Source organism: Alexandromys fortis, unplaced genomic scaffold, assembly GCF_014885135.2.
Source record: "Alexandromys fortis isolate MF-2015 unplaced genomic scaffold, M_Fortis_MF-2015_v1.1 scaffold_19, whole genome shotgun sequence".
Lineage (NCBI taxonomy): Eukaryota > Metazoa > Chordata > Mammalia > Rodentia > Cricetidae > Alexandromys > Alexandromys fortis.
Window position 1 is genome coordinate 11,414,533 of NW_026067890.1, and position 27,614 is coordinate 11,442,146.

Here is a 27,614-nt window from a genome sequence, read left to right on the forward strand (position 1 = left end):
AAATTTTATGATGTAAATATTTTCACCATAGCCAATTTAATCTACTAACTTGCTATCACTAGAGGCAGGACAATATACAGTAGAGGCTCTTGTTAGCCAGTGCGAGCGGCTCCTGTGTACAGATGTACCCTGTTCTGATTAGAATGGCCACGTAACACAAGAAAGTGAGTTGTGCAAAATACTGCTCAGTTCAAAGCGAAGGGGTCTGCTGATGTGTGGTCGGCTGGGGTTAGCTCCTGACTTTTCCTTTGAACACAGGACGCCATGCACACCAGCAGTTCAAGGACCTTAGCACTTAACTGTTGTTTCTTGGTTTGTAAGTAACTTTTCTATAATTTACGTTTAAAACTGAGATAACTGAGAATTATTTTGAATCTACTTTTTTTTTTTTTTTTTTTTTTTTTTTTTTTTTTTTTTTTTTACACTGTGAACCAAAGAAATGAGGTTTGACTTCAGGATAACAGTACAATCGATATTCTAACATGTTGAAGAAGAGAAAATATTTTATGTCACGTTTTTTTTCAATACTAAGCAAAACTTTAATGGCACACTACATTAATCCATAATGTATGTGGAGGTGAGAGCAGCAAGTGCAGCCTATTTCTCCATAAAACACGCCCGTTAACACGAGTGTGCACATACATAGCATTGAGAGGGTGTTATGTATAAATGCTAGGGCTTCCTTTAAAGCATTCCTAACGAGAAGCACGGGTAGGACCAGAGCTGCTGTTATGTCCACTGCTTTTATTTTGCATTCTGAAAGGAAATCAGCCTTCCTGGTAGTGCTAGGGAAGAAAGTGCTCATTAGCATTTTGTGCACATATGCAAAGTCTCCCGGCCTCTGTTAGAACCTTGCAATCCTACCGGATGCAAAGGGCCCTTTTTCCAAACACCCTGCCCTGATACTCATCTCAGAAAGGTGATTTACAAAAATATCGCGAACACAATAAAGACACGGACAGCACAAACTTTTTTTTTGTTTTTCAAAAGCCAAATTTTAGAGGCCCGTGTTTATACACAACACACAGATGCACAGTACATGTTAGTGTTCCTGCTTTCATAATTTTCTATTTTGAAATTTCCTACAGAATAATGTTCAAAATGGCATGAGTAAGGGCTTTACAAAGTGGCCCAGTAAACACCCTATTGCTTTAGTTAACGCCCTGCCAAACAAAAATACCTCGCTGCCCCATTTTTGTATTTAAGTTTCTTTGTTCAATTAGATGACTCTTAGATAAAAGTATAAAGATTTTAGGTTCTTTAACAAAACCAAAAGTATCAGCCATTTTTATTTTTCAAAGTATATTTAAAGAAATGCTTACTTCAATATAAAACCCCATAGTAAACATTAAAAACATGGCTAGTCAATTGACTTTAATCCTAGAATATTACAAATGGCTACTGAGTTCTCAATTTAAGCATGTATTTTATTTTGTACTTTTGTATTCTTCAATACAGATATCAAAGAAAAATGATGTGATTTTTTTCTTTTATAAGATAGAAATCATTCTTTTTTGGAAAAACTCCATGCCATGACAGAAAAAGGCATTGTTTTAAACCTTAGAATAATTGTTAGAAAAGAACTATAAAATTATAAACTTTTGGAAACAAATGCACTGAGAACGTCTCTAGGAAAAACATGCAATTGGCTAGGTACAAATTACAGGCACTGCCAGGCGTGCAGCCTTAAAAACTCACAGGAAGAAATGAGCACCAGAATCATCTCTAACGTTACAATGTAATGAAGGCTCAGGTATAACACATAAAAACTTACATTTAGCCCCCAAACTTAACCACCAATAATAAATACGGTATTTTCAGTCTTTAGGAAACAGCTGGCATCGTTCATTTTCATAGCTCCATGGTGGTGTGTGGCAGTTATCACTTACTTGTTTTGGACTATGCAGAGAAGACAGACAGACAAGTATCTCCCTCAAATGGGATTTTTCAGTGAAGGTGGGGGTGGAACAGTTTTCCAATTAAAACTTATTCTTAGTTCATTTTTCCTTTTTCTTCCAAAATGATTCACTGGAACTTTACAAGATCTGCATTGCTCCACTGCTGCTCCATGCCAGGCTATTTGCCCCATCAGATTTGGCATGGGGAAGCAGGTGTCGAAAGGTAGGTACAGATCACAGGAGTGAAAAAGAGTTTGAATAAGCTAATATATAGTCAAAAATATATATTCATCCTTGTACTAACAAAAAGTTGCATTTTAAAGAAATTCATTTATAACTTTAATTACAAAACAGTTAGTATACAATATGAAATATGCCAAACTCTTTGGCTTTCAAAAAGCCCAAGTCTGTAGCTCTATCACCCACATACATGGCTACCAAATGTCCAGTGTTTTACTGCTGTACATAAATAATGACAAGGCAAAGAACAGCAACTAGTCCAAGGGCTTGTAGGCCAAGGAACCATAGCATGAGCCAAAAGAAAATGACCACTACTGGTTCCACAATTCGCTCTCCAAAATACATCCGTGTGAAGCCCATGCTGAGGAGGGTTTTGTTCAGTTCACCAAAAAGTGTTCCCATCTTTTTGTAGTCATCTCCAATGGGTTCGCCAGGGTGGTTTTGTGATTCTTCAACATCCTTAAGAAAAAAAAAAAAAACAAAGAGATGGACATAAGAAACATGTAAATACCTTTAATAACAATGCGCTCACTACATCTTCTCCAAATAACTGGGCGTATACTTGTGATAATCATTTAGTAAATACATATTATGAAGACGCCCACAACTCATGAGTACATAACTTCACACAGCAGAGGTAGTCTCCAGATGCAAGCAAGGCCCTGATGCTGAGAAGAAGGTCATCCTGAACTCCCTTGTAGGCTAATCTAACCACAAGAACCTTTAGAGTAGGGAGTCAGAACGAAGCATAATAAGATGCTGTGTTCCTCGTTGGTAGAGGGAGGGAGGAGCCATGGGTGGGGAATGTAGGCAGACTGTGAGGCTGGAGGAGAGAACGGACAGATCTTTGATACCTCTGAAAGGAACACATCCTTGCTGCCCTAGACTGCTGGTCTCCAAGAATATAAGATGATAAATCTGTCTTGTAGAATAAAATACTTGTTCCTTGGGATTGACATACTGTCTGTCCTACCTTTCAAGAACCGAGAAAGCACTAATTGAGTTTTGTAGACTTACCACTGCTAAATCCCCAACTAGACCATTGATTTGTAAGACGTGGGTACAGTTCATTCACCTCCACTCACTCTCCAGTGGTTGGAATTGCACCAGGGTGCCTATGTAGACGAAGAATGATGCTTTTATTTCTCTTCTCTGAGCACCTGTTTGCAGGGCCACCTTTCTGCCCATCTCCTGTTTCATGAAGCAGGGCTCCTGGTCTCTCTCTCGGTGAAGACATTCCAGCAAACTGAGACGTTAACCGTTCAAGCTCAGCTGTCCGGAGGATGCCTAGTTACTGTTGGAGTAGTCTTCAGCCATTGCTGTTGCGATCTTTCATTGTAAGCCTCAGCCAGCTATGCGGGCTTACATGGGGCCCTTGCATAGCTTCCTGTCAAAACACTACTGAGACCATAAATGCTTCCTGTTAATCTCAACAGGGGAAACAAAGTTTTGAAATAGGATTACTTTTACACAAGGCAGAAAACTGACTAAGAAGTCAGCGCCTGGGAAATCTCCATGTACACCCACAATATCTTCCAAGAGTACTGATTTTTCTTATTGCCCAGTCTTACTACAATTCAGAACATCATGCTAGTTCTTAATGTTTTCAACCCACTTCTGGGGTTCTGATATTTGTTTCTTCAAAGGTTTATGTGTTGAGGTCTTGGTCTTTAGTATGATGATAGGAGGTGAAAGCTTTATTAGGTGGGGCTCCGTGGGCAGTTATGCCAAATGGGGGTTCTAAAAAGCAATTATCAGTTCTTTCAAGAGGATTGTGAGGAAAGGCTTAAACCTTGTTTCACCTCAGTGTTTGTCTGGATTCCCGTCCTACCATGTAGCCATCGCTCTTGAGATTGCAGTCTACCCTGAGGTGAGGCAGACAAGGTAGATTTTTTTTAGAATCCCAAACCATTAGCTAAATAAAACAGGTTTTCTGTACAAATTAGCCTCTCTTTGGTATTTCATGACAGTAACAAAAAACTGACCAATAAAACAGTCCTTTGGAATTTTGGAAACATTTCTGATTCCTATTAGGCTCTGCAAACAGAAGGACCAAAAAGACACCACAAGATGGAGAGAAAGTAATTTGCTTCGATTAATTTTATATTTATTAGTTTCTCTTACTTTTTTTTTTAAGACAGGGTTTCTCTGTAGCTTTGGAGGCTGTCCTAGCACTAGCTCCTGTAGACCAGACTGGCCTCAAACTCAAAGAGATCCACCTGCCTCTTCCCCCGAGTGCCGGGATTAAAGGCGTGCGCCACCACTACCCGGCCAGTTTCTCATACTTTTATGTGCTACATGATAACTATACTGCATTAATGCAAATTTGTCTTTGTCTGATATTAAGCTATTTCCCTCTACAGCAGCATTTGAAGAATCTTTGATTTAGCTTGCAATTGTTCTGGGTCCATATCTTGATTTCTCTAGTGTTTAATAATGTTGATAGCGGTTTTGGTTTCTTTTTAAAGTGCTTAAAAACCCTCTTTGTAATCAGTTGTTATCTACGTACGCATTGTACTTCCAGTTTAGAAACTTGAAGGTTTCTAAGATTTTACTTTTAGTATTTTTGTGGTTTTAATATGAACAAAGTATCCAGACCAAACCTAATATGTGTTTTCTTTAATATCTTTGTAAAATGAATTAAGTCTATGAATGTTCCTGAATTTTTCAGGGTAAGAGGTAGGTGTTGTAATACTTAACTCCTGCAGGGAATTAGTTAACTCTACAGTCCAGGTGTAGCGACAGCAAGGATCCTTTAAGAGTTGGTGGACTGAGATGGCGAGGTAGGAAGAGTAAATTTGGACAAGCTGTAGTTATTGCATATGTGTACATATACATATTGCATATATATAATGCAGGTAATATTGTATCCTTCAAATATATATAAATTGGAGAAAATAAGTACAATTGGCAACTATGTACCTATCAGCCAAATTTAATGATTACTAAATTTTGCCCCCTCGCTGCTCAATGTGGCCAACTAAGAAAAGGTTACTAGGGAAATGCTCCCCAAATGCATTTTCATAAACGCAGTTATGTGAAAACATCAGACTCCTACAGTGAACTGAATAGGGGTTCTAATGACCCAAAGATGACACCGCAAACAAAGGGAAGAAATGGGCAGTGTTGGTAAATTTGCAAGGTCCCATGGGCCTCAGTGCTTTCTGTACCCACGGAGAACGTCTGGGGTCCTTGCATGTTTCTCAGAGGTTTGTTACTTCCCAGGTAACTGTGATTTCAGTAGCGCTATTACCGATCTAGCAGGAGTCCCGACACCGAGCACCTACTATGTGCTGGGCACAGCGCTACCTTTGCTGATTTCTCCAGCAATGTTTGTCTATAGACAGGCGAGGAAGTTGCCAGCGTTGACTTACACTCAGCAGCGGTCAGGACTGCGAGCACCCACACCCTCATCCCCATTCATTGCTAGTGTCTAGGAAGTGATGACTACCTCAGTTTTCAGAAACAGTTTGTATATTTCACCTCTGGAAAAAGGCCACTGTAACATTTAGTTTAACCCATTAGCAGAGCAAACTGAGTGTCAGCGTGATTCTCGCTTTACGTCCTTTTTAGCAGTTTCAAAGTAAGTTTATCAAACAGGAAAACTGTTGGGACTTCTATTTTCATCTCGTGTAAGAATTGAAATGAGGTAATGCTATTTGTAGACTAGCACATTTTCATAGCTTATAAAGTAGTGACTGGAATTCACACTAAAGTGTCAAAAAAGGGCAGCGAGAATGAAGAAATACACCTAGCATAGTTGCAGAAGGAAAATCTAATTCGCACGCACAGTAAACCGAAGCAGAGACACAGATGGAGCTTTCCCCGCTGTGACATTAATCATCTGTGTTTCTGCCAGACTTTCTTCTTTGTATGTGAGGCTCTAATGAAGAACGTTTGTCAAGCGGACGGCTCCTTTTAGGGTTACACGGGACTGCCAGAGAGTGTTCTCAGTGAGGCCCTGACAGCCCTTGTTTGTCCATGATTGAAGACACACACGAAAATACAAGAGTGACCCAACCTATTCAAAATTCTTTTAAAAGTTTTCTGTTACTTCTTACTATTGTTGCATGCAAGTGTGTGTGTGTGTACGAATGCACGAGTGTGTGATGTTTGGGTGGGTATACACGGCACACACGTGGTGACCAGAGGATGATTTTGTGTAGATGGTCCTCTCCTTCCACATTTACATGGGTTCTGGGGACTGAGCGCATGTTGCCAGGCTTGTGCAGCAAGCAGCTTTACCAGTTGAGCCTTTTTGCTAGCCCTCAAAATCCTTCTCAATTATAACAAATTAAAGGTAAGACTTTAAGTAGGAGTTTTGAGAAGAATCCTTAAAATAATTACATATTTTAGAATCCAAGTATAAAGAGGTCAGGTTCCATAAGCCTGCTAACAAAAAACAAGGCGGTTTAAAAATACTGCATGCAAAAATATAGATAAACCATATTGTAAATGTTCAGAAGATACAAATCAATTTAGTAAAAACTAAGATTGGATTTATTTTCAGTAATACGAACCCATGAAAGTTATAATAAGAAAGGTAAATTTATTGCAAGTACACATATAAAAGAGAAATTTTTTTTGGACAGCATTTGTGAAGAGTTTGAGAACTGAGCTTTACTCTTAGAAGAGTAAAGAAGTAGATGGCAGCTCAAAGCTAGATGGATTTTCTCAGCTTTATCAGCTGCTTCTGTGGACTGGTTTTCGGCTTCACTGGCATTCTGGTCTACTGGCCTCTGCTCGCTCTCAACCAATCTCTTTCCTCCACTTAGCACAGTGACAGTTTCTAAGTCAGTTGTTAGTTTCCTCAAGTTCTCTTGTATGTGATCAATTGTTTTCCTCCTGTTGCTTTTATGGTTTTCTACCTTTCTACCTTTTAACAAATGCATATCTGTGTATCTTCTCGTGTTTATGCTACTTGGATTTGCCTGAGTTATGTGTACCTTAAACTTTTTCATCAAGTTTGAGGAGTTTTATTTTAAATGTTCTGTCCTTTCTTTCTGCTCAGTATCCCATTACTTCTATACTGATGCGACTGGAGTTGCCCCGCAGATTTGGAGAGTAAATAGTTCTGTTGACTTACATTTGGATTACTGTGTTTTCAACTTCAGAAGTCTCAGAAGAAAATTCAGTCCTTTGGTTCCTCCATTTTTTTAAGCAATATATTTTTTTTTCTTTTGAGACAGGACTTTGCTATGTAGACCAGGCTGTCGTATGCCAGCCTCTGCCTCCTGAGTGCTGGGGTTAAAGGTGTGTGTGGACATGTCCAGTGTGGTGCAGATGTAAAGCAATGATCACAGCTGCTTGTTTCTTTGTCTGTCCCCTTTATGAATTATAGTCCCTTTCTCGGGGCGGGGGGGGGGGGGCAGGCTGGCTGAAGAGGCCTGCTCCCACTGGTCATGCCTACACAGAAAAGAGTTCCATAAAGGGAGCTGGGAGTGAAGGGGAAGGGGTGAGAAACACGGGAAGCCACCTTTCAGGTGAAATTCTAGCTCTGGATCAGAGATGGGAACAGAGAGTCCAATGCAGCACCACGAGGGGCGATGACTGCATGGGTGTCGCTCAAATGCCACAGACACTGTTCTCATGAAGACACAGTAAATGTTTCTGTACTTGCCAGCTCCCTTAAAACCACTCTAGACTTTAAACTATTGCTGTGGTTAGTATCTCACCAGTTAACTATTGCGCTGCAGGGAAGGGAACTCTGCTGAGTTCCTTATCGTTCCAAAAGCTTGATACTGGTTATTTGTGGGTATTAGTTACTTTTGATGGCAAATTGAAGGTCAATTTCTATAAGGCTTAACCAGAGGATTCCAGGTGTTCTGAAATGAGTCTGGAATTTTAAGCAATCTTGAGTGTATTTTTAAAAAATTTTATTATCATATGATTGTCAAATTCAGGGGATGAAAGTTTGACTTTTGGGAATCTATTTAGTCAGACAGTTCTTAGTCCTCTAAAGCCCTCTTTGCTCCTTCTCATTATTCTCACATATACTATTAAACAGCCAATTTCCCTTTATTGCTCCGTAGATCCTACCATGTTCTTTAGTTAGTAATTGATTCAGTTTTCATTAAGCCCATGGAAAGCTAACGGGAATCTAATCTCCAAACTGTCCTATTTTTCCCTTAGTTGTGTTTAACAGATTAAACTTCATACACAAATTTGTGTGTTAAAACATTTTAGTATAGATGGTGGTTAGAGGAACAGCAGTGACCAACCATCGGCTGCCGGAAAGAACTGGATTCTCGTTTCAAGTCATCATCAGAAAATCTAAGTTTGCTACACAGTAAGGACCATGAGATCTGACCCTGGGGGCAGAACCATTCCTGTTTACAGAATACCAGTTGTATTCCCCAACACATCCTTCCAGACCATCCTAGGAGATCTGTAAGATTCCATCTGGGAAGTTACTAGGAGTCCTTGGAAGGGAAAGAAGGAAGACTGTTGGAATAAAAACAGGGTTGAATGAGTTCCAGAAAGCAGGCTTCTCAAACTCGTGGACACCAATCTGCTGAAGAAGACAACTTAAAGAAGCCCACTTGAAGCAACGTGCAGAGAAGTACGTTGACGGGATCTGCCTCAGGAGAGAAGTCGGCTGGTTCACAGCCAAAGAATCTTGAATCCGCTCTCCCAGGAAAATGGGGGGTGGCTTGCTCTGCTGAGAATCCCCCTTCTGGTTCAGTGCGGAAGACAAGGAAGAACAAGCAGAAGACTCCCGGCAACAGAGATGGTGGTAGTGCTAGCGAAGTGCCCAAGTCTCCCCCAACCCCCTCAGAAGAAGAGCGCAGGGCAGACCCGGCTGTGGAGAGTGAGGAGGCATTTAAGAAAAGAAGGGAAGGGAAAGTGACGAGTCCTGAAGAATTAAAGCCGCGGCTGTGGAGGACTGGGACTCGGTTACTAGGCAGAAGCGGTTGTTCCAGCTCCCCGCTAACAAGAATGTAGATGCCGTTATTGAGGAGTATGCCAACTGTAGGAGAGCGCAGGGAAATGCCGATGAGGCATTTGCAGTTAATGAAGCTGTGGGAGGAGGAAGAGCATTTCACTGTGGTGCCGGGCACTCAGCTGCTCTACAAGTTTGAGAGGCCCCGATATGCTGAGATTCTTCTGGCTCACCCCGATATGCCAATGTCGCAGATCTATGGGGCACCACACCTACTGAGATTATTTGTGAGAACTGGGGTGATGTTGGCCTATATGCCCCTTAGGAAAAGCCTGCATTACTGTTGGGCTATTTGCAGGATTCGCTAAAGTTCTAGGCAAAGGATTCTGCCTGTTTACTGCCAGTGATTACAAAGTGGCTTCTGCTGAGTATCATGCAAAGCCCTGTGAAGGTGTACTGACCACTCGCTATTGTCTGGTATCTGTAAACACTTCTGTTTAGTCCTTTCATTGTATAATTGATGTTCTTCAAAACTGTCAGTGTAAAACTGGGCTTATGTTTCAGTTTGTTTTCTGTTCCGTTGTAAACAGAAAATAAACGGAGTGCCTGGCTCCTTTCCTAATTTCAAATTTGCTACCAGTGCATGCAGTGATTAGACAAAGAAGAAATTCAGTAGAACATTTTGTTGCCGAGTTGACAACACCGCTTGAATGCTGGTGGTTCTATCCCTTAGACACCACACGGTTTTCTAATATGTTAACGCTACATGATAAGATGCCCTGGTTCCTAGTGCCAAAGGTTCAACTTAATGCATACAGCTGAAAACCCATGCATTTGTGTGTGTGTGTGTTTTTTAAATAATGGTGCTCGATTGACGTAAACAGTCCATTCTCTGCAAATTCATCTTTGTTGTTCCGTAGGCATTCATTCTATCTTTGCTCAAATTGTTGAAGGATGGTGGCTTGCTTCCTGGTTTTTGTACTTGGGTCCAACGCACGTTCTAACATGGTAGAGGCAATGCATTATTGTGCAGCCATAGTTTTCAGAAAAGTCGATACTTTAGGAATTGTATTCTAGATCTTAAATAAAACTTGTTGGTAAATTTCAAAGCAAAAAGCCCATTTTGTATAACTAAAATATCTTCTATCAATAACATATATATGAAAGAGTTCCATAAAAACTAAAAAATTCAGGTGTCAGAATTAAACAAAGAATGTTCTGTGTCAAGACGATCTCCTTTCCATTCTTATAGGACAAAAACATACACATTAAGACAAGTAAAAGTGAGGCACTTACATTCAGCAATTTGTCATCTTATTGCTTTCAAAAATATGTTGATCCAATACAACAATTCAACAAATACTCCTGATGTCAATACTTTATTAAGCAAATGACTATACCTTAACTTCAAAGGCATAGCAACCTAGTATAAGATGTTAGTATTAAGAAGTTAGTATTAAGCATATTTTAGGTTGAAATGTGATATTTTAAAAGTTATAAAGTGCTTTGTATTTTGGCTTAATTTGAATAAAAATTAATTTAGAAGGGAGCTGGTGAAATACAAATATTCAAATATTAACTTTATGTTTTAAAAAATGGTTTTTAAGTGTCTTCTATTATATTCCATGGTTCAAAAAAGAAATAAAAATGAAAAAGATAAAAAGCTTAACTGAAAGGACTTTAAAACAACTTGCAATTTCAGTTTGCCAGATGGTGTGGAATTGTACCACAGGCTTCTTTTGGAGAACCTACTGTCGTGTCAGAGAGCCTGTTATTCTATCTACCCTTCTGCAGGGCTGGTCAATTTATTTGTAGCATAGAAAACAACTTGATCGTCTCCAGCACACAATCTTGTTTAAGACAATCAAATCCTCTGTGGCCTTGCTTCTTAGTTGGAGAACATAGGTTTCGTCATCTACTGACAAACAAGAAAACACTTTACTTCAATATTTAATTACTTGCAAGGATTAATTTCTTCCATTTTCTCTTTATCTCAAAAATGAAATATGTTGTTAATCTTGAAAAATAAGAAATAGATAATGTTGAAATAAAGTTTTAAACTGATTTTACAACACAGTCATTAATAAAAGTAAAATCTGTTAAATGTCTAGTGTTCATGGGTCAAAGTTTAAATTGTATTGATATTCAAAGTAGGAAGAAATTGAAGAGAAGGGTATATGTAACTTCAGCACTGCATTTGGCAGCATGGCTCCAACGACCATGTTCCTAAGGCCTTCTTATCAATATAAAATCAATCATGTCATCATTGATATTCTAATGGCCTTCATATATCAGTTTTTGACAGTTTTGAGCAATACATATTTTCATTAAGTTTATTTAGTAAAAATAATTTTAAATGGCCTTATATGAGGCTGGCTATCATATTTCACTCAACTGTGAGATTTATGATTTGGTCAGGATTTAAAATTTTCTTTATAAAAAGAAAAACAAATTCAAACCGTTCTCTAACCTTAATCTTATTCTTGTCTGTCAGATGAAAACCAAAAAAAATCAAGAGAAGTTGGCACAAAGACCAAGCATGGAAACAGGAACACTGCACAAGTCTGAAATCCCAGCCACTCAGGAGGATGAGTCAGGAGGACCTCAAGTTCTAAAGTCTTTAGGGGCAACTTGATGAGACCTGTCTCATAAACCAGTGGTAGAGTTCACCAAAGTAGTCTAAATTCAATCCTGGCTGCCACAAAAAAATAAAATTAACAGACTAGAAACATCAGATTGGTAATTTTTCCAGTCTTCTAATTATACACAGTAAAGAAAGAAATGAATTTAGTCAACCAGAGCTAACTACCATCCCTTCCCCACCAAATGTTTCTTGACTTGGTTGCAATATACGTATGAATATCTCAGAGCTAAGGACTGCAGAATGAGCTCCAATGATCATGGTGATGCTGCCTACAGACATCATAAAATAAATTGGGAGTCCCTCTCTAAGGCCTTTTACACTGAAGTCTCCTTCTTCCACTTAATCCAAACCTATTCCGTATCCCCCTCAACCTCTCAGAAGAAAGCTTGATTTGAAAAATGCCTTGTTACCCCCTCGGGAGGAGACTGACATGCAAAGCAGCAATAGGGCAGAACATCATATGTACAGGGAAGATGCGCATGGCAATCTACTAAGGAGTTACGAATGTTGAAAGCCTCTGCATTGCTTCCACATTTAGCTCTTTTGGCTTGTATTTTCTCCTTGCAACTTAGAACCCCAGTTTATCACAGAAATTATGAATTTATAGACACTGCTCTTCCTCATTTCTCCTGAAGGATCTCCATTCTCCCTACTCCTCATGATAGGCTGCTATGTGTTGCTGGTAATTACTGGGTCCAGTCACGTTGTTATAAGAGGAGCATGTCTCATGGTTCCTAGTACTTTTCCCACATTCCCAAATCCTTTCAGTCGCTTCTCAAGAACTGTTCATTCAATTTCTCATGGGAATTGATCCAAATATTTTACTTATACTCTCCTTCCTAAATATACTACTATTTCTGTTTAAAATTCAGTGTATAATCTCGTCTTCCTATTTACACGTGCATGCTTTGTTGTATGCTTGTGCGTGTGTTTGTGTAAGAGTGCATGAGTGCATGGCATGAATATGGGAGTCAGAGGGTACCTTCAAGTCTCCACCCTTGCCTTGTTTGAGAAGCGTGTCTCATGGAAGTCACTGTTGCACATATCAGGCTAACCGGTCCACAATATTCTGGCAGTTCTCCTGTCTCATTCGCCCATCTTCCAATATGAAATGCTAAGATAACAGGAGTATACACTACTTATCAGTTTTTTTTTTTTTTTTTTTTTTTTTTTTTAGAATGTGGGTTCTGAGGATCCAAATTCACTTGTATACTAAGTGCTTGGTTCACTGAACCATCTCTCCAGGTCCACTCATGTGTTGTAGAATATTATTGTAAGATGTGCTACACTTGGAGCATTTGTTTAATGATGCAACGGTGTGTTGCATTCTTTTGTCACATTTGTTTAACTCTGTGAAGTTGTGAGGCTTTGCCGGTCTAAAACATCTGATTGATCTAATAAAGGGCTGAATGGTCAATAGCAAGGCAGGAGAAAGGATAGGCAGGTCAGGCAGAGAGACTAAACAGAAGCAGAAGTCTGGGAGGAGAGACCAAGGAGCAGGAAAAGGAAGGAGAGGAGGATGCAAGGGGCCAGTCACCCAGCCATATAGTCAGCCACAGACTAAGAGTGAAAGTAAGAGATACAGAAGTAAGAAAAGGAAAAAGCCCAGAGACAAAAGAGAGATGGGATAATTTAAGAAAAGATGACTAGAGAAGAAGCCTCTGTACATATTATTTACTAGGGAGCTGGGTGATGGGACCACAATGAGTGAAAAAGGAAAAAACATCCAACGGAACTCATGGATTCTGTACTATAACATAGACTTTTTATTCCTAGAGATATATTCTTTATATCAATAATAAAAAATCTTGAGTTGAACTAAAACAGATTCATATTAGGCAAGCTATGCTTCCCTTTAGAGAAAAACCAGGTAAGGATATTGCAGAGTTAGAAGCTATGGACAAAACATTGTCTAGACGAGGGCTAGCCCCTCAGAGCACAGTGCCGCTGTTTGGGTGGTCTGAACATAATCTATTGAAAAGGATTTTTAAAAACTATGGCTTGTAAATACTCCTCTGTTAAAGTTTAGAATAGAGTTTTCCAGTTTGTAACCAGGCCAAGGAAGCACAGCTTGACAGATGTTAATAAGCTCTGTCGTTCTTGTTTTAGAATATGCTGGGGTGTTTATAAGAAATATTCAAAAACATGAATGGCCGTTGCTAGAATTAAGTTTCTTTAAAATTCTTCTCTCATTAATTTCTAAGGCCTATAGTGGGATTTGTTTCAACAAAGTCAACAGTACTTATGAGTCTGACAATTTTTCAAAAACATACACAAATATTATTCATACAGCGAGGCTTGGGAGTTGCTCATTACATCCTGTGCAACAAAGGCTTTCTGTCGTGTACACCGCTCTTTCTGTCACGTCTAGTGACTTGGTCAGCTCTTTTCTGTTCTGAAATAACTTTGCAGTTCTTACTAAGAGAAGTGTCTAAGTTATCAGTCACTGGACTAGGTGAAGAAAATGGTTTTAATAGTGTTTCATTATTTACAGCACTAAAGAATCTGCAGGTATCTACCCCGCAGATAAAGAAAAGTGTACAATGAATGAATGAAGGGTTTGTGTGTGAGATAGCAGAGTCAGAATATGGAAAGACAGACCATGCCTCAGGGATAGAAGTAAAGGAAGAGCTTGGGAAACTCACAAGGGGAATGAAAAGGTACCAGAAAAGATCAGAAAGCCAGGACGGTTAATGTAGTGAAAATGAACTCACTCTTCCATGCTGTTCCTTAGCCATGGGAGGGAAATAGAAGACTCTAGAAGGTAAACAAGGTACAGGCTGGGCAACCCCACCCTCAGGACAAGGCCATAGCTTTCATGAGCCTCAGATCCACTCCTGGGGTTTGGTGAGCAGTAATTTCTCTGGCATATGGGTCAGTGGTGGAGAGAAATTCCATTTTGTCATGTTCTATGACCCACAGGGCCTGGAACCATCTTGAGAGAGGAGCTAGTGTTAAAAACTGACTCCACAGGCCTCAGATCATGTCAGAGAGACTTAACTCGGCCTGGCACAACTCCTAGGTAAGAGAAGGCTCAGAGAGAATTGGAAGAGTTAGGGTTAATACTGACAAGCCGAAGGGTGCAGATGGGAGGACACTGGCTCAGGCAGGGAAGCCCATTGCCACAGGCTGGCAGCAGGTCTCATCAGCTGACAAGAACCCTGGTGGCTGAAAGCTTTGAGGCCGAGGCCCGTGGATGAACCGCACTGAAATAAAAACACAGTTAACAGCATCACCCTCACACTTGGCCAAGCCAAGGAAAGGCTACATGAGGAAAGAATTGGGGATGGAAGACAGGGTGAATGAACAGTGCATTCAAACATCAGCAGAGAAACTTAACGCCTGCCTGAACTCTAAAAGGAGGTTAACTACAGATCTAGTGAATCTATTCAAGGACATTATAGCAGGAAACCTCTCAAATTTAGAGGAAGGTACGACATTCAAACATGAGAAACATGCATGACCAAGTTAGAATTTCTCTATACCATGTTATGGTCATGATATCAAAATTAAAAATTTGGGACTGGAGAGACGGCTCACTGGTTAAAAGTGCTTGCTGCTTTTCCAGGGGACTCCAGTTCAGTTCCCAGCACCTACATCACGGTGATTCCCAGCTGCTTGTTACCTAGCTCCAGAGTATCTGATGCCCTCTTCTGGCCTACACAGGAAATGCACCCCAGACATTTACAAACATACACACATACACATAATGTAAAAACAGTGAGTCTTAAAAAAATACAAGACATATCTTGAAAACTGAAAGAAAAAAAAAAACCAAGTCACAAACAGAGGCAGAAACATCAGAATAGTATCAGATGTCTTGTCAGCAATTCCAAAAGCCAAAAAGAGTCTGGAATTGTTACATTTCAAGGCCAGAAAGCAAATAATTGCCAACCAACATTGCTTTTTCTAGCAAGGCTGTTCTTTAAAATGGACAGACAAATAAGAACATATCAAGACAAGCAAAGGAAAGGCAGTTCGTGACTATAAGCCAGCACTGCAGAAGATGCCTGGCTGAGAAGCACAGAGAGAAGGAAGAAAGTCTCTCTCACAAGAACACAGTTCACAAGAAGAGCCAAAGAAGTAATGAGAGCTAGGAAGGAATCCATCATGTCCAACATGATAAGCAGCTAACTCCTAATGCTGACATGGGAGAGAGGAAAGAACAGACAATCTAATAAGAAAAACATCCAGAAAATTACAGGAATTAGCAAATCTCTCCCAAGGGGGGGGGTGAATAAATGTCAGTGGCGTGCCCGAACTCATCAACAGATGCAGACTAGCTGACTAATCTCAAAAAATAAAAAGATTCAACTATCTGCTGTCTCCAAGAAACACCCACAGACTGAGAGTTGAAGGATAAAAAACAAACTGTGAAGTGAATGGAAACCCCGAACGTGCTGGCACAGTTATTTTGATACCTGGTAAAGTAGATATTTTGGGTACATTATTATCTACAAGGTTCTTAAGAAAAGCTAAAGGAGGTTACTGTTTATTAGTAAGGAGAACACTTCCTTGAGAACAGTTAACAGCTGTGAGTAAATACACCCAATGTTGGGGTTTCCAGTTTCATAAAGCAAACAACTAGGGGACATAGTGGATATAAAGGTCAAAAGGATCTAGATACAAAAGCAGAGGGTGACTCCAATTTGCCACTCTCACCCCCAGTAAGGTCACTAACACTGAAAGGCAACAAGGAAATATCAGTCAGATTATAGTATATCAAACTAAACAAGTATTTTCAGAGTATTTCATCCAACAGATACAAGATAAACATTTTTTTTCTCAGTAACCAAAGACAGATTCTTCTTCAAAACAGAGCACAGTCTAGGTCAAAAAGCAAGCTTTGACACATATAAGATGGTTAAAATAATTTCTTGTATCTTATTAGATCACAGTGGCACAAACGTAGACACCTTAGGAAGCAAGACCTCAGACAGGCTGGGAAACTGGGCATTTGGTAAACTGAGATCTCAGACAGGCTAGGAAGCCGGGCATTTGGTAAATAGAGATCTCAGACAGGCTGGGTAGCTGGGCATTTGGTAAATAGAGATCTCAGACAGGCTGGGAAGCTGGGCATTTGGTAGTGTTTGCCGGGCAAGCACGAGGACTCAGGTTTGGCTCCCTGTACCCAAATAAGAAGCCAGGAGTTATTGGCATACGTGTATCTCCAGCACTGGAAAAATGGAGATAGGTGGTGCCCTGGGTTCTTTCTGGCCAGCCAGCCTAGTCTAATTGCTGAGCTCCAGGTCTCAAAACACAAAGTAGATCATTGTCCAGAGGAGTAACACCCAATGCACCCAATGTGGACCTCTAGTATCCACACATGTGAATGCATACCTACACACACACACACACACACACACACACACACACACACACACACACGGACCACAGAAAGTGTACAAATCTTAGATACAAACAAAACACTCTTGAATGACCAAAAAGTCACTGAAGAAATAAGGCAGGCAATTTAAAAATTCATAGAATCAACTGAAAATAAAAGCATAACTTACCAGAATTTTTATAATAAAGTAAAAAACAATTCTAAGAAGTAAGTTTACGGCCAGCTGTTTCTGCTACTGTGACTCTAAATAAAATTTGATGGGGGGGGGGGAATCTTGGTGGATTGCACATTAGAAGGGATTAATAGCAAGGGTATAAAAAGAACAGCAAAAATTAAATACCCAACCCATCAGTCAATAAATGGGAAAACAGACTGGACAATACTTTTTAAAAAATGCATATAGCAAACAAACATGAAAAAGTATTTAATATCTTTAGTCATTGGGAAAATGAAAACTAAAACTGACATTTATAGGAAATAGCTGGAGTTGGAAACCATTATGTTAAAGGGTGTAAGTCAGACCCAGACAGAGAAATACTATGTTTTCTTTAGATGGGGAGGCTAGGTTTAAATCTGTGTATGTGTTCATGCGTAAGTCTTACAAATAGAAAATGCATCATGAGGAGGGAGGACGAAATCGTGAGAGGCAGGAGAGAGGACAAGGGAGAAAAGCAGAAGTGGAGACTAGCTGGGAGGAGGGAAGAGACCAGCTGCAGGGGCAGAGACAGTGGGAGTGAGGAAGAAGTGAGAAGCAAGGAGGATGATATACATGTGATATTCATAGGCCATGGTGAAGCTTGATACTTTGTATGTTAATGTGAATGATTAAGAGAATAATTAAAAAGAAAAGAACATGGATTTATTGCATTTCTTATGGAAAAAATGTTTGAAAATAGCACATGTAAATAAAGTAAAGTCAGCTGGTTTATCAGTCTATTCATTGTTTTAGGTGAATGATGACGCTGGGGACTTTGTGCTTAGATACACAGTTTACAGTAACATTCCAAAACTAAAACATTTCTTCATGGCAAGTTTTGCCTGGTATTTTGTGCAGGACGTGTTATGCTCTGCTTGAGGCAGACAGGACGCTATGAACTTGATAGATTGACTGATGGCTGCTTTCTTCCAGGAAACCCCACCCTGGCTCTTGGTGTACCTGAGTACCACCTAACTTGGATTGCTAAACACTAACTCTGATGATTCACAATCCTTGACTCGTATCAATTTGCTCCAGTTTAGCAAAGGATCGACTACACATCACAAGCAAGGCAGGCGCAGCGAGGTATGCAAAGCAGCTCCCTGTCACCATGCTGTTTAGTGTGTGTAAAGAAAGGCAGGCACACATCTAGATCCTCATAGTTAAACATGGCTGCCCATGCCTTCCTAATCCCGAGAGGCAGCTCAGAGCACTGCTTCTGAGCCCGTGCAGCTCTCCAGGGTTCTTGACTGATACGCTCAACTGCAGTTCAACACTTCCTAGCAGATCCTGGAACCCCAAATTCAACACTTTCTAGCAGATGTCCTGGAGCCCCAAATACAACAAGTTCACTCAATCACTTGCTCTCAAATTGTTTTTCTCTCCAGGAAACCCTGCTTTAGCAAACTGCACTGTCTGAAGTGTAACTGAAAAGTCTGCTGCTCTTTCTCGACATCTTCCTCTTTCATCCTTTGCTCTACTTTTGCCAAGTCATTTCCTTCTGAGGCATATGTTAGAAACTCATGTACTTGGAGGTGATCTTATTTACTTCATACTTTCTCTCGATTGAGATTTCATCTACTTTAATGATATTATTTATGCTGATATAGTTTATATGATGAAGGTGCATTTTTTGAGACAGGGTCTTATTTAGCCCAAGGTGGTATGCTACCTGGCTATATGGCTGAGTATGACCTTGAACTCCTCCTAATGTCTCTGTCTCCACCCCTTAACAGTTAAAATGATTTGTTTCTTAAGTCATATCATGGTCAAGAGAAATTTACTTATCCTTGGATTTTTTTTCCAGAAGGATTTGAACTTGCTACAGTAGAAATGAGTAAAATAGTAATAAAATACAGAGAAGCAAAAGGATGTCTGGGAAAAAAAATTGAGAACCTGGATTGGGGAGCTATGTTATCACAGTCGCTAAAAGGGAGCCTTGGACCGATTCTGCCCTACTAGGGAGTTGAAGCACAGCAGAGCAGGTCTCTGAGTGTGTCCGCCATCACCTCAGGGGACCTTTCTGGGATCGCTCATCCTAAACAACAATCCCATCTATGTCCGTCATCCCTAGCCACCTTCTCCACTTTTATTTTTTCACAGTCCCGATAATCCACTGATCAACTAGTACCTTTCTGTTTAGTCTCCCCTCACCCCATGTGTAGTGCTAGATTAATTAAAGGAAAAATTTAAAAATATTTTTATGTGGATACCACCCTAGAGCAGGGCCAGAAAACAGTAGGTGACTCCACTGTGAACTTTTGATTGAATAGATGAAAAGCCACCAAGGGAAAATATGCAAGCAAAACCAAAAACAAACAACAGACAGAATGCAGAAAACTTTCTGTAGTACAATCTTTTTCGAAAGCAATTAACGTTCAATATAAGTGGATAGGAGGAGCCCACTTTTAGTATATGGCCAGGTTGTTAAAGCAACTGAGTTTTAAAGCAGTAAGCAAATATAGAGCAGCTAAAGACAGACTCTATGGGACTGTAGAAACATCCACAATTGTCACAATTGTTACACCGTTTCCATTACATTGTTAAACGCACTTGTAACACTGATCAATGCATTCAAAAGGGGACAGGACATATCACTAAATATGAAATTTACTTATGATTTATAATACACCTTACAGATCTGGGCTAAGGATAATGACCACACCTTTTCCTGTACACTTGAGCTGTTGTGACTGTGATGTGGTGGGAAATGGGTTTCTCACCAGAAGACTGGACTCACTTGTGCCTCTTGGAGAATGTTCTTATTTTGGACTTTATTGCTATAAACTCACACCCACACCACTCATCTTGTTTTATTCTTTGATAACTTGAGGTGAAAAGTCACTCTGGTATTTTAATTTTTTCTTTTTTTATATATTTTTATTTGTTCTTAGGGAATTTCAAATAATAGATTTTGATCATATTTTCCCCTCCCCCAACTCCTCCAAGATCCTCTCCTAGCTCCCTACCCTGAGTTCTTTTATTTCTAACAGGACTGGATATGCTTCATGTTTACTGCACATGCTACATTTTCGCTTCCTACAGATGTAACAATGATACAGACTTATGATCACTAACTTTATAAAGCTTTACCCAATCATAGCACTTCACGTTATATAACCGTCCAGTGTTTATAGGTGCTAGTCATGTGTCACCATGTGCAGAGTTACAGTATTCTTTTATACCCATCTCCCTCTAAACTAGACAGAGCCAATAAAGGTACACGGACTTGTTGAGGAATAGATAAAAGTCACTGAAACTATTGAGCTGGATCTTAAGTAGTCTTTGAAATTAGTATGAGCTGAGAAATACTAGAATTTTTATTTGGCTTTAATTGTATCTAATCGTCGCCAGTGACTTTAAAGTCATAATTCATAGTGACAAACGCAAAATAACACGATATCCAAAAGTATGCTCGGCTTCACTGACGGTTATCCAAGAGAGTAACACAGTTGCAGAAGAAGAGGATGGTTATATGATAAAAAACAAACTCATGACTGAAATACGACAGGACTTCGTAGGAAACAGGAGACGGTAGTGTACACAGAAGCTAGAAGTCACTACGAAGGCACTGGCTGAAGTCACACACTTCTCCTACACTGGAACTTTTCTCCTAATTATCAGTTCATAGCAGTGTAAGATCGCTTTCTGCCATATGAAAAATCACCTATGAAAACGATGGAATGAGAAATTCTGGGAAAGACTGAGGAAATTTGTAACGCCCAAGATCTCAGATGGAAATTCTTACCTCTGTAGACAGTCTGCACATATGTGGGTGAAAATATGATCAAAGGGATTAAAGTAATTTTTACTAATTGGAAGAATGAAAACTATCCCCTAAAACTGGAATTCAGAGAAATACATCAAAGGAAATATAACAAAACTTCAATTAAGCTTATGTTTCAACAGTAGATATCAATGATTTTGTTCTTCATTTCCCCAAAGTTCGGAGCACTTGCACTAGGCTTTCTTTTTGATCAGAATGCTGATAAGCTGCAGCTGTTGCTGTGGGAAAACAGGCACAGGCAAGGCCGGCCATTTCCTCTTCCTAGGCCAAGATTAAGGGCAGATGCTAATGATGTTAAATGAAAACAGAAAAGCCCTTTAGATGCAGGGAAAAATTAGATTGCTGAGTGGAAAATACATTTTATATCGAGTTTATTGAAAATCCAGTTTATCTGCTCAAATTAAGCTAATTTTCAGACATCTTACCCATTCCCTTACACAGGCACACACACACACACACACACACACACACACACACACGCGTGCACACACACACATACACACCCCATAAGTAATACGTTTTTTTGCAGATAAATGATCGCTATTGAAGATAAGACTGTGAGCCCAAAGAGAACAAAACCTGAAGATAGCAGACTAAGGTGCAGAGGTACAGACAAAGCCAAGGTTTCTACTTATGCCCCTGAGGCGTCCTGACAGTCGTGGTGTCTTCAACCGCGCCCTTGCATCTTGCTTTATCATTTCTCTCAAGTAGGAGAGCGAGAAAATGTTATCGCGGTTATTCTTTCTCTTGTCAAAGATTAGTGACATACAAAGAGGAAAAAAAATTCAATTTAAGATCTTTATTTTTAAAAAAATTAAGTTGATGAGGTTTTCCTTAGACAATTATGGAACAATTTATCTAACTTTTTAGATCAGAAAATTGGAGTACTTATTCAATAGGTAGCATTACTTCCATAAAGTAGAGAGTAACATTTACTAAAATGCAGTTGTATAGTGTGATTAGTTGAGGCGGATAAGAATAGAGCCGAGGGAAAGGTGAAAAGGAGGAAACGTGGAGTAGAAATGAGTTAATATTTACTGAAGACCCACTGTGCGCTGGGCATTTCGTATAAAGAGCATCTCACTGAAGGGGTGGATGGCACTATACCTATTACACACGAGGAAACTGGTCGTCAGACTCAGGTTAAGAAGGCAGGAAAGCCAGGGTTCAGACTTTGAACTATCACAGTAAAAACCGCATACCACAAAGAAGAGGCAGAGAAGTGGAAAAGCGCACGCAGTAGAGGAGAATGGAAGGGGACAGACGGCCACGGGGCAATGAGCCCAATAGGAAAATCGCAGAAAAGAATGTGGAGGAGGCAAGGCAAGTTTTAGATGTTCTAGCAGAGACAAAGAAATAAGTGGTCAGTTGGGATTATCTGCTGGGAATATAGACTTCAGGACAAGATATAAGCTATTTTTACTTCTCTTTTGGGGACAGACTATCAGGGTAATTACTTCCTACACCTCCACAGCACCGCACTTACCCACCTCGAATTTTTGAGCAGGGTTTGGCATGGCTGGCATTCTAAGCCAGACAGTACCTTTGCGGTGGTATTGGTTCCTTTCCCTCACTCTGATCAAAGCTGCTGACCTAGATACCTTAAAGAAGCAAGGATTTATTTTGGCTCATGGATTCAGAGTTAGGGTAGAGGGTGTGGCAGAGAACAGTTCCCACCAGACAGCCGGAGCAGAAAAAGAAGTATACACACAAGAAGAGGTGTTCCCTACCTCCCAGGGTTACCATAATATGAATCCATTGTAGGATCACTAGGTAAGAGCTTTGCAATCTAACTGTCTCTAACCTGGGACCTTGCAGACTGCCCAGAGGTGTGTTTTACTAATCCATGCATTCCTCCTTCTCTAGACAGTCTCAGTCACCACACAGTCTAAGATGACTTTGAACTCACTGTCCGTCCGGGCTAGGAGTACAAGTGTGTACTCCTACTTTACTCTTTCTTAATCCAGTGATGTTGTCAGTCAGAACTAGTCATCCCAAGGGGTCTGTTTTCTATATCACAGGCTGTTTAGCAGTATTCCTGGCCACTTCTACTGGATACCTTATAGCACCTACTACACCATGTATCAACAACCAAAACCATCAACACATTGTCACATGGATCCCAAGGCTATATACACTGTCTTCAGTTGAGAACAATCGATCATCTAAACTCAGCATCAGCACAATTTTGTTTGCAAACTGCTTCTAAGAGATATGAAGCAATGTGGGTATAGACAAAGTTTTGAGCTACACAAATAATCTAAGGGAAAGCAATAGAACTATCAGAGACTGTTCTCCACGACAGTGACGGTGTCTAAGATAAGAGAACTGGCTTTGAAGTCTAGAGACCCGGGGTTCTCCTCTGCTCTGGCACAGACAATAGGATCAAGAGCAAATCCCTTGCCTTGTCAGCCTGCCTTGCCTCTGAACTCTTGCTTTACCGCGAGTTCAAATAGACACTCGAGGGAAAAAGTGTTAAATTCCTTCCTTACATACATCTGTGCCTGATACCATGGCTGAAGGGCAAGTACAGTGCATACTGTGGGTTGGTGTGCTTATATTTCCCCCCATTTCCTTGCCAAAGTGTGGTCTGTGGTCACGGCACCGACACCACCCGAGAAATCTGTTAGGAGAGGCCAAATGTGAGACCTTACTTCAGATTAGCTGCATCAAAATCCTAGCAAACAATGATACCTACTGCTCACGTACGAGGGTGCCACTCGAGAGCAGCTTCAGCCCAGGCTCCCTGTTAACCACAGGAGTGGAAAATCTTAAAAACCACTCTGGCCGGCTTGCTTTTCAGTTCTGGCTTACTTGACAATTAGGTCTCACGGCTAACACTTGTGTACTAGCTAACATACTAAGGATCGCTCTATGTGTACTTTACATACATTATTATTGTGTGGTCCCCCCAACCCTCTGGGTCTCACCACTAACACTTGTGTGCTAGCTAGCTAACATACTAAGGATCACTCCATGTGTACTTTTCATACATTATTATTGTGTGGTCCCCCAACCCTCCTACGAGGCCGACATCATGCTAATTCTCATTATACAAATGAAGAAACTGAAGCCCACAGAGGAGGGTTAATTTACTCACCAAAAGCTTCAGTTCTAAGTACAGACCTACGTACTCTGGACCCACAATCCATAGCGACTCCTACCTCTAACAGTAAGATCAAAAAGGACACAAAGGCTACCCCACTAAAATTTCCAGATCGTCTGTGAAAAGCTCTGATAAATACTGTCATGGAAGTCCCTCTTATTTACTTAAATTTCTAAGCCAGTATCATTTTTTTGTAAAAGTCTAGACGCTGCAAAAGGCAAAAACCAGAAATGAAGCATCATTATTTTAAAGGAAGCAGGTGGATCTCTATAAATTCCAGGCCAGCCAGAGCTGCACAAAAAAACCAAACCAAACAAAACAGCAAAAAAGAGCATTCTTAGGGCTGCTTCAAGTCACTTCTAGGAGTCTGACTCTCTGACCTACTTTTTCCACTTTCTAGGAATCTATTCCAGCACAGAAGTGTTATGATTAGTAGTGGATTTTTTTATACAGCATTATTTAAGAAAGTTTGAAGCCACAAGTGAACACTGTTAGGAGAACAGACTACTAGGGAGCTCTGAAAAAAAATCATTCCTTCCTGGGACGTTTCCGACATGGGAAATAATGTCAACTTCCAAATCTATGCAATCGGATAGAAAACTTGGTTAAAGCACATGATGCCTACTTGGATCCGTAAGGGAAAACACAGCACTACGGTAACACCAATGCTTGACTTGAGGGTATCGGACCAGTTCCTTACCAGCATTTGTTTTCTTCATATGCACTTTTTAAATTTCTGAAGTACACATCACTTGTACAATAAATAAAATGTCTTCCTGTAAATACAGCCATCTCAGGATATTGTGAATGGCAATCTACGCTGTAATAAAAGTAAATGCCGCTGACATTACGGACACAGAATAAAACCCAGAGAGCTTTAGCCTTCCAGCTATCAAGTGGGACACTTATCTTCCATAAAACCACCACGTGGTCACTGTCATCAGTATACTTGGATCATGTCTCATGAATGCAATTATCAACATATGTGGTAGAGCCATGCCCAGTCCCTTCGGTTGCCCGGGGAGCAGCACACATTGCTCCTCCCTCTTGCCTATCTCTCCATGAGGCTTGGCTTGTACTTCTAACCAGGCACAGTTACTGTTTCTCAAGGCTTTCTTCTTAAAGGTACCTGATTTTAGCCATATTTCCCTTGTCAATCATCCTGCCTGCAAAGACTCAGGCTAGAATACTACTTAGCTTTTCTTCAGAGTACGAGCTAAGGACAGACTGTAAAGGATGGGAGAGAAGCCTTTGGAGACTAGAGGCTGGGAAGGAACCCAGGGGAGGGGCCTGTTTCTTATCAGAAAAGGAAACAGAAAACAGAATGAGATACAAAACACACAGGACTAGGAAGGGGCAAAAAGCTGAGAAACACACTCCAGGTAATTCTGGGGCAAACCACAGTGACCCCACCCAGGAGGGCTGTGGCCTTCAGTCCCCTCTTGACTTCTAGGAGGCTGAGACTCTGAACTTCAGACCAAGTGAACGCTCTAAGCTGAAAGACAGCAGGAAAATGGCCCCTGCCTCATTTCAAGCTAACTAGCTTGAAATCAGGATACTTGGATCGCGTCTCACCATTTTGGTTTCTATCATTGGTTTTATGGAAATTTTCAGTGTAAACTTTAAATAATGTAAGAAGCAATTTTCCACAATTATCCCGTTTGTAATCTGGAGTCCTGGCACCCTTAAAACCAACAACAACAACAACAAAAAAAAATGAACAAGGGACTATCTCCATAATAAAAAAATCAAAATGACTCGTTGGAATATGTTTTATAGTTGTCAGCTGTATTCTCCTTCAGATATTGTATGTCTAAAGATAGTTCTATGTGACATTACATAGATTTCTAAATTTCATTTGCAGGTTGCAAAAAAAAAAAAACCCATAGAAAACAGGCTTTGTGATACTGTTACCAAAATATGATGGCTCACAAAAGTTTGCTTTCTGCATCAGTGGGCTGTACCAATTCTGACTTCCTGATAAGAGGTTCCCAGGGACAGATATGGCAAGATTTCAGGTGTGTTTTCTCCATGATCGTGAGTGAGTGTGCAGGTAAATAATGTAGCCAAAATAAAGCGACACAAGTAACACAGTCTAAGGAGAGCAGAAAAAGGAAATTTCACAACACACGGAAGCAAGCAGGTATGAGATAGGGTATCTCTTCCCTAGAACGTATATTTAATCTTTTGTTTCATCATTTTCTTAGTTCTAGTGACAGTCCCAGTAAGACTAGATAGAGTTCCTGATGCTGTCCATGTCATCGCCTTGGTAAAGTCCAGAGAAGTAGTTCCCAGATGTCATGACAACCATCCCTACATCTCCTTTGGGAAAAGGAGTTTTAGTGGCCCTCTTTTCCAGTTGAGCAACTACAGTAAGAGGAAATCAAGACCCCATCTACTGAGTCAGGCATGGGACAGCTGGATAGGAATGCCCCCAGAAAGGCAGCCAGCAAGATCTCCTAGCTACCAATTATTTGCTTCTGTCCCTAGCTCCTATACTGTCACACAGATGAACAATTACTCTGCGCAAGGTGACCAAGCTCAAGGCCACACTGCATTGTATCTGTTTCTCAATATATTGAAATGTTTTTATTTTACTAATGTATTTAGTTGATGATTTATTTAGTGATACTAGAGTTTTCGAAATGTGAGAATAAAGGACAAAAACGGAGAGTGATGGCAATAGACACGGATTAACTGATTATTCCAGTAGTATGGTCTTACTTATGTGATTTCTAAAGGGCTGCTTATTGGGAAGATTTTTGAGTAGCTAATTACTGTAACTGCCTATAAAAAAATCGTCCTACGTAGAGTTCAATTTTTACGTTCAAAATGAGATCAAATTCAGAGAACTTAAAAAGTACCCAGTTTCTCTCTCTATTATGTCTGGCTTCTTAGTAAAGCTTCCTTCGCGTTGGTGATTTTCTTTTTTCACTTCTAAAATGAAGTTGAGCTCTGCTCGGTGGGGCTGCGAAACTTGCTACGGGAGAGTCCCAGTGTCACCCCGGCAGGCACCGACACATGCTTCCCCACCCGCTGTGCCGGCCGGCCGCCCACACCGTCCAGGGCGCGTGCAGGGCTCTGAATCCAAGCGGAGGGCCCGCGGAGCGCAAGTTGCCCGGGGTTTTCAGGTGCGGCACCGGAGGGCACGTCCACGGAGCCCGGCCCCGCCCGTCAACTGCTCGCCGCGTGCCCAGCCGCCTGCCCGCGGCCCGCGCTCACCTGCTCGCCCTCGTCCTGCCGCCGCCTGCGCCGCGGGCTCGCCCGGGGCTCCCGCTCCTCCGCCGGCTCTGCCGGCGCCGCCCCGTCCTCGTCGCGCTCCCCGCTGCCGGCGCCGCCCCGCAGCAGCTCCCCGGCCGAACACATCCCGCCGCTGACACCGTCCGCCAGCACGGCCGCCGCTGGCCACACCGGGATCCCGCTCGACAGCCCGGCGCGGACGCGAACCCCAGAAGCGCACCCACCGGCCTGGGCGCCAGAAGTGCTGGAGCCGCCCGCCCCTCCTGTCAGCCA

The 27,614-nt window shown here is 40.9% G+C and overlaps 1 protein-coding gene and 1 pseudogene across 1 annotated transcript; one reads left to right on the top strand and one right to left on the bottom strand.

The window, feature by feature from the left end:
* Positions 1–626: 626 nt before the first annotated feature.
* Positions 627–27,614, bottom strand: Fam241a (family with sequence similarity 241 member A). The gene is made up of 2 exons (XM_050157273.1): positions 27,324–27,614; positions 627–2,597 (listed from the first exon to the last, which is right to left on the bottom strand). Exons 1-2 carry the CDS (start codon positions 27,465–27,467, stop codon positions 2,352–2,354), a joined length of 390 nt encoding a protein of 129 aa, XP_050013230.1. The 5' UTR covers positions 27,468–27,614; the 3' UTR covers positions 627–2,351.
* On the top strand, positions 2,604–12,778 carry LOC126510529 (mortality factor 4-like protein 2; annotated as a pseudogene).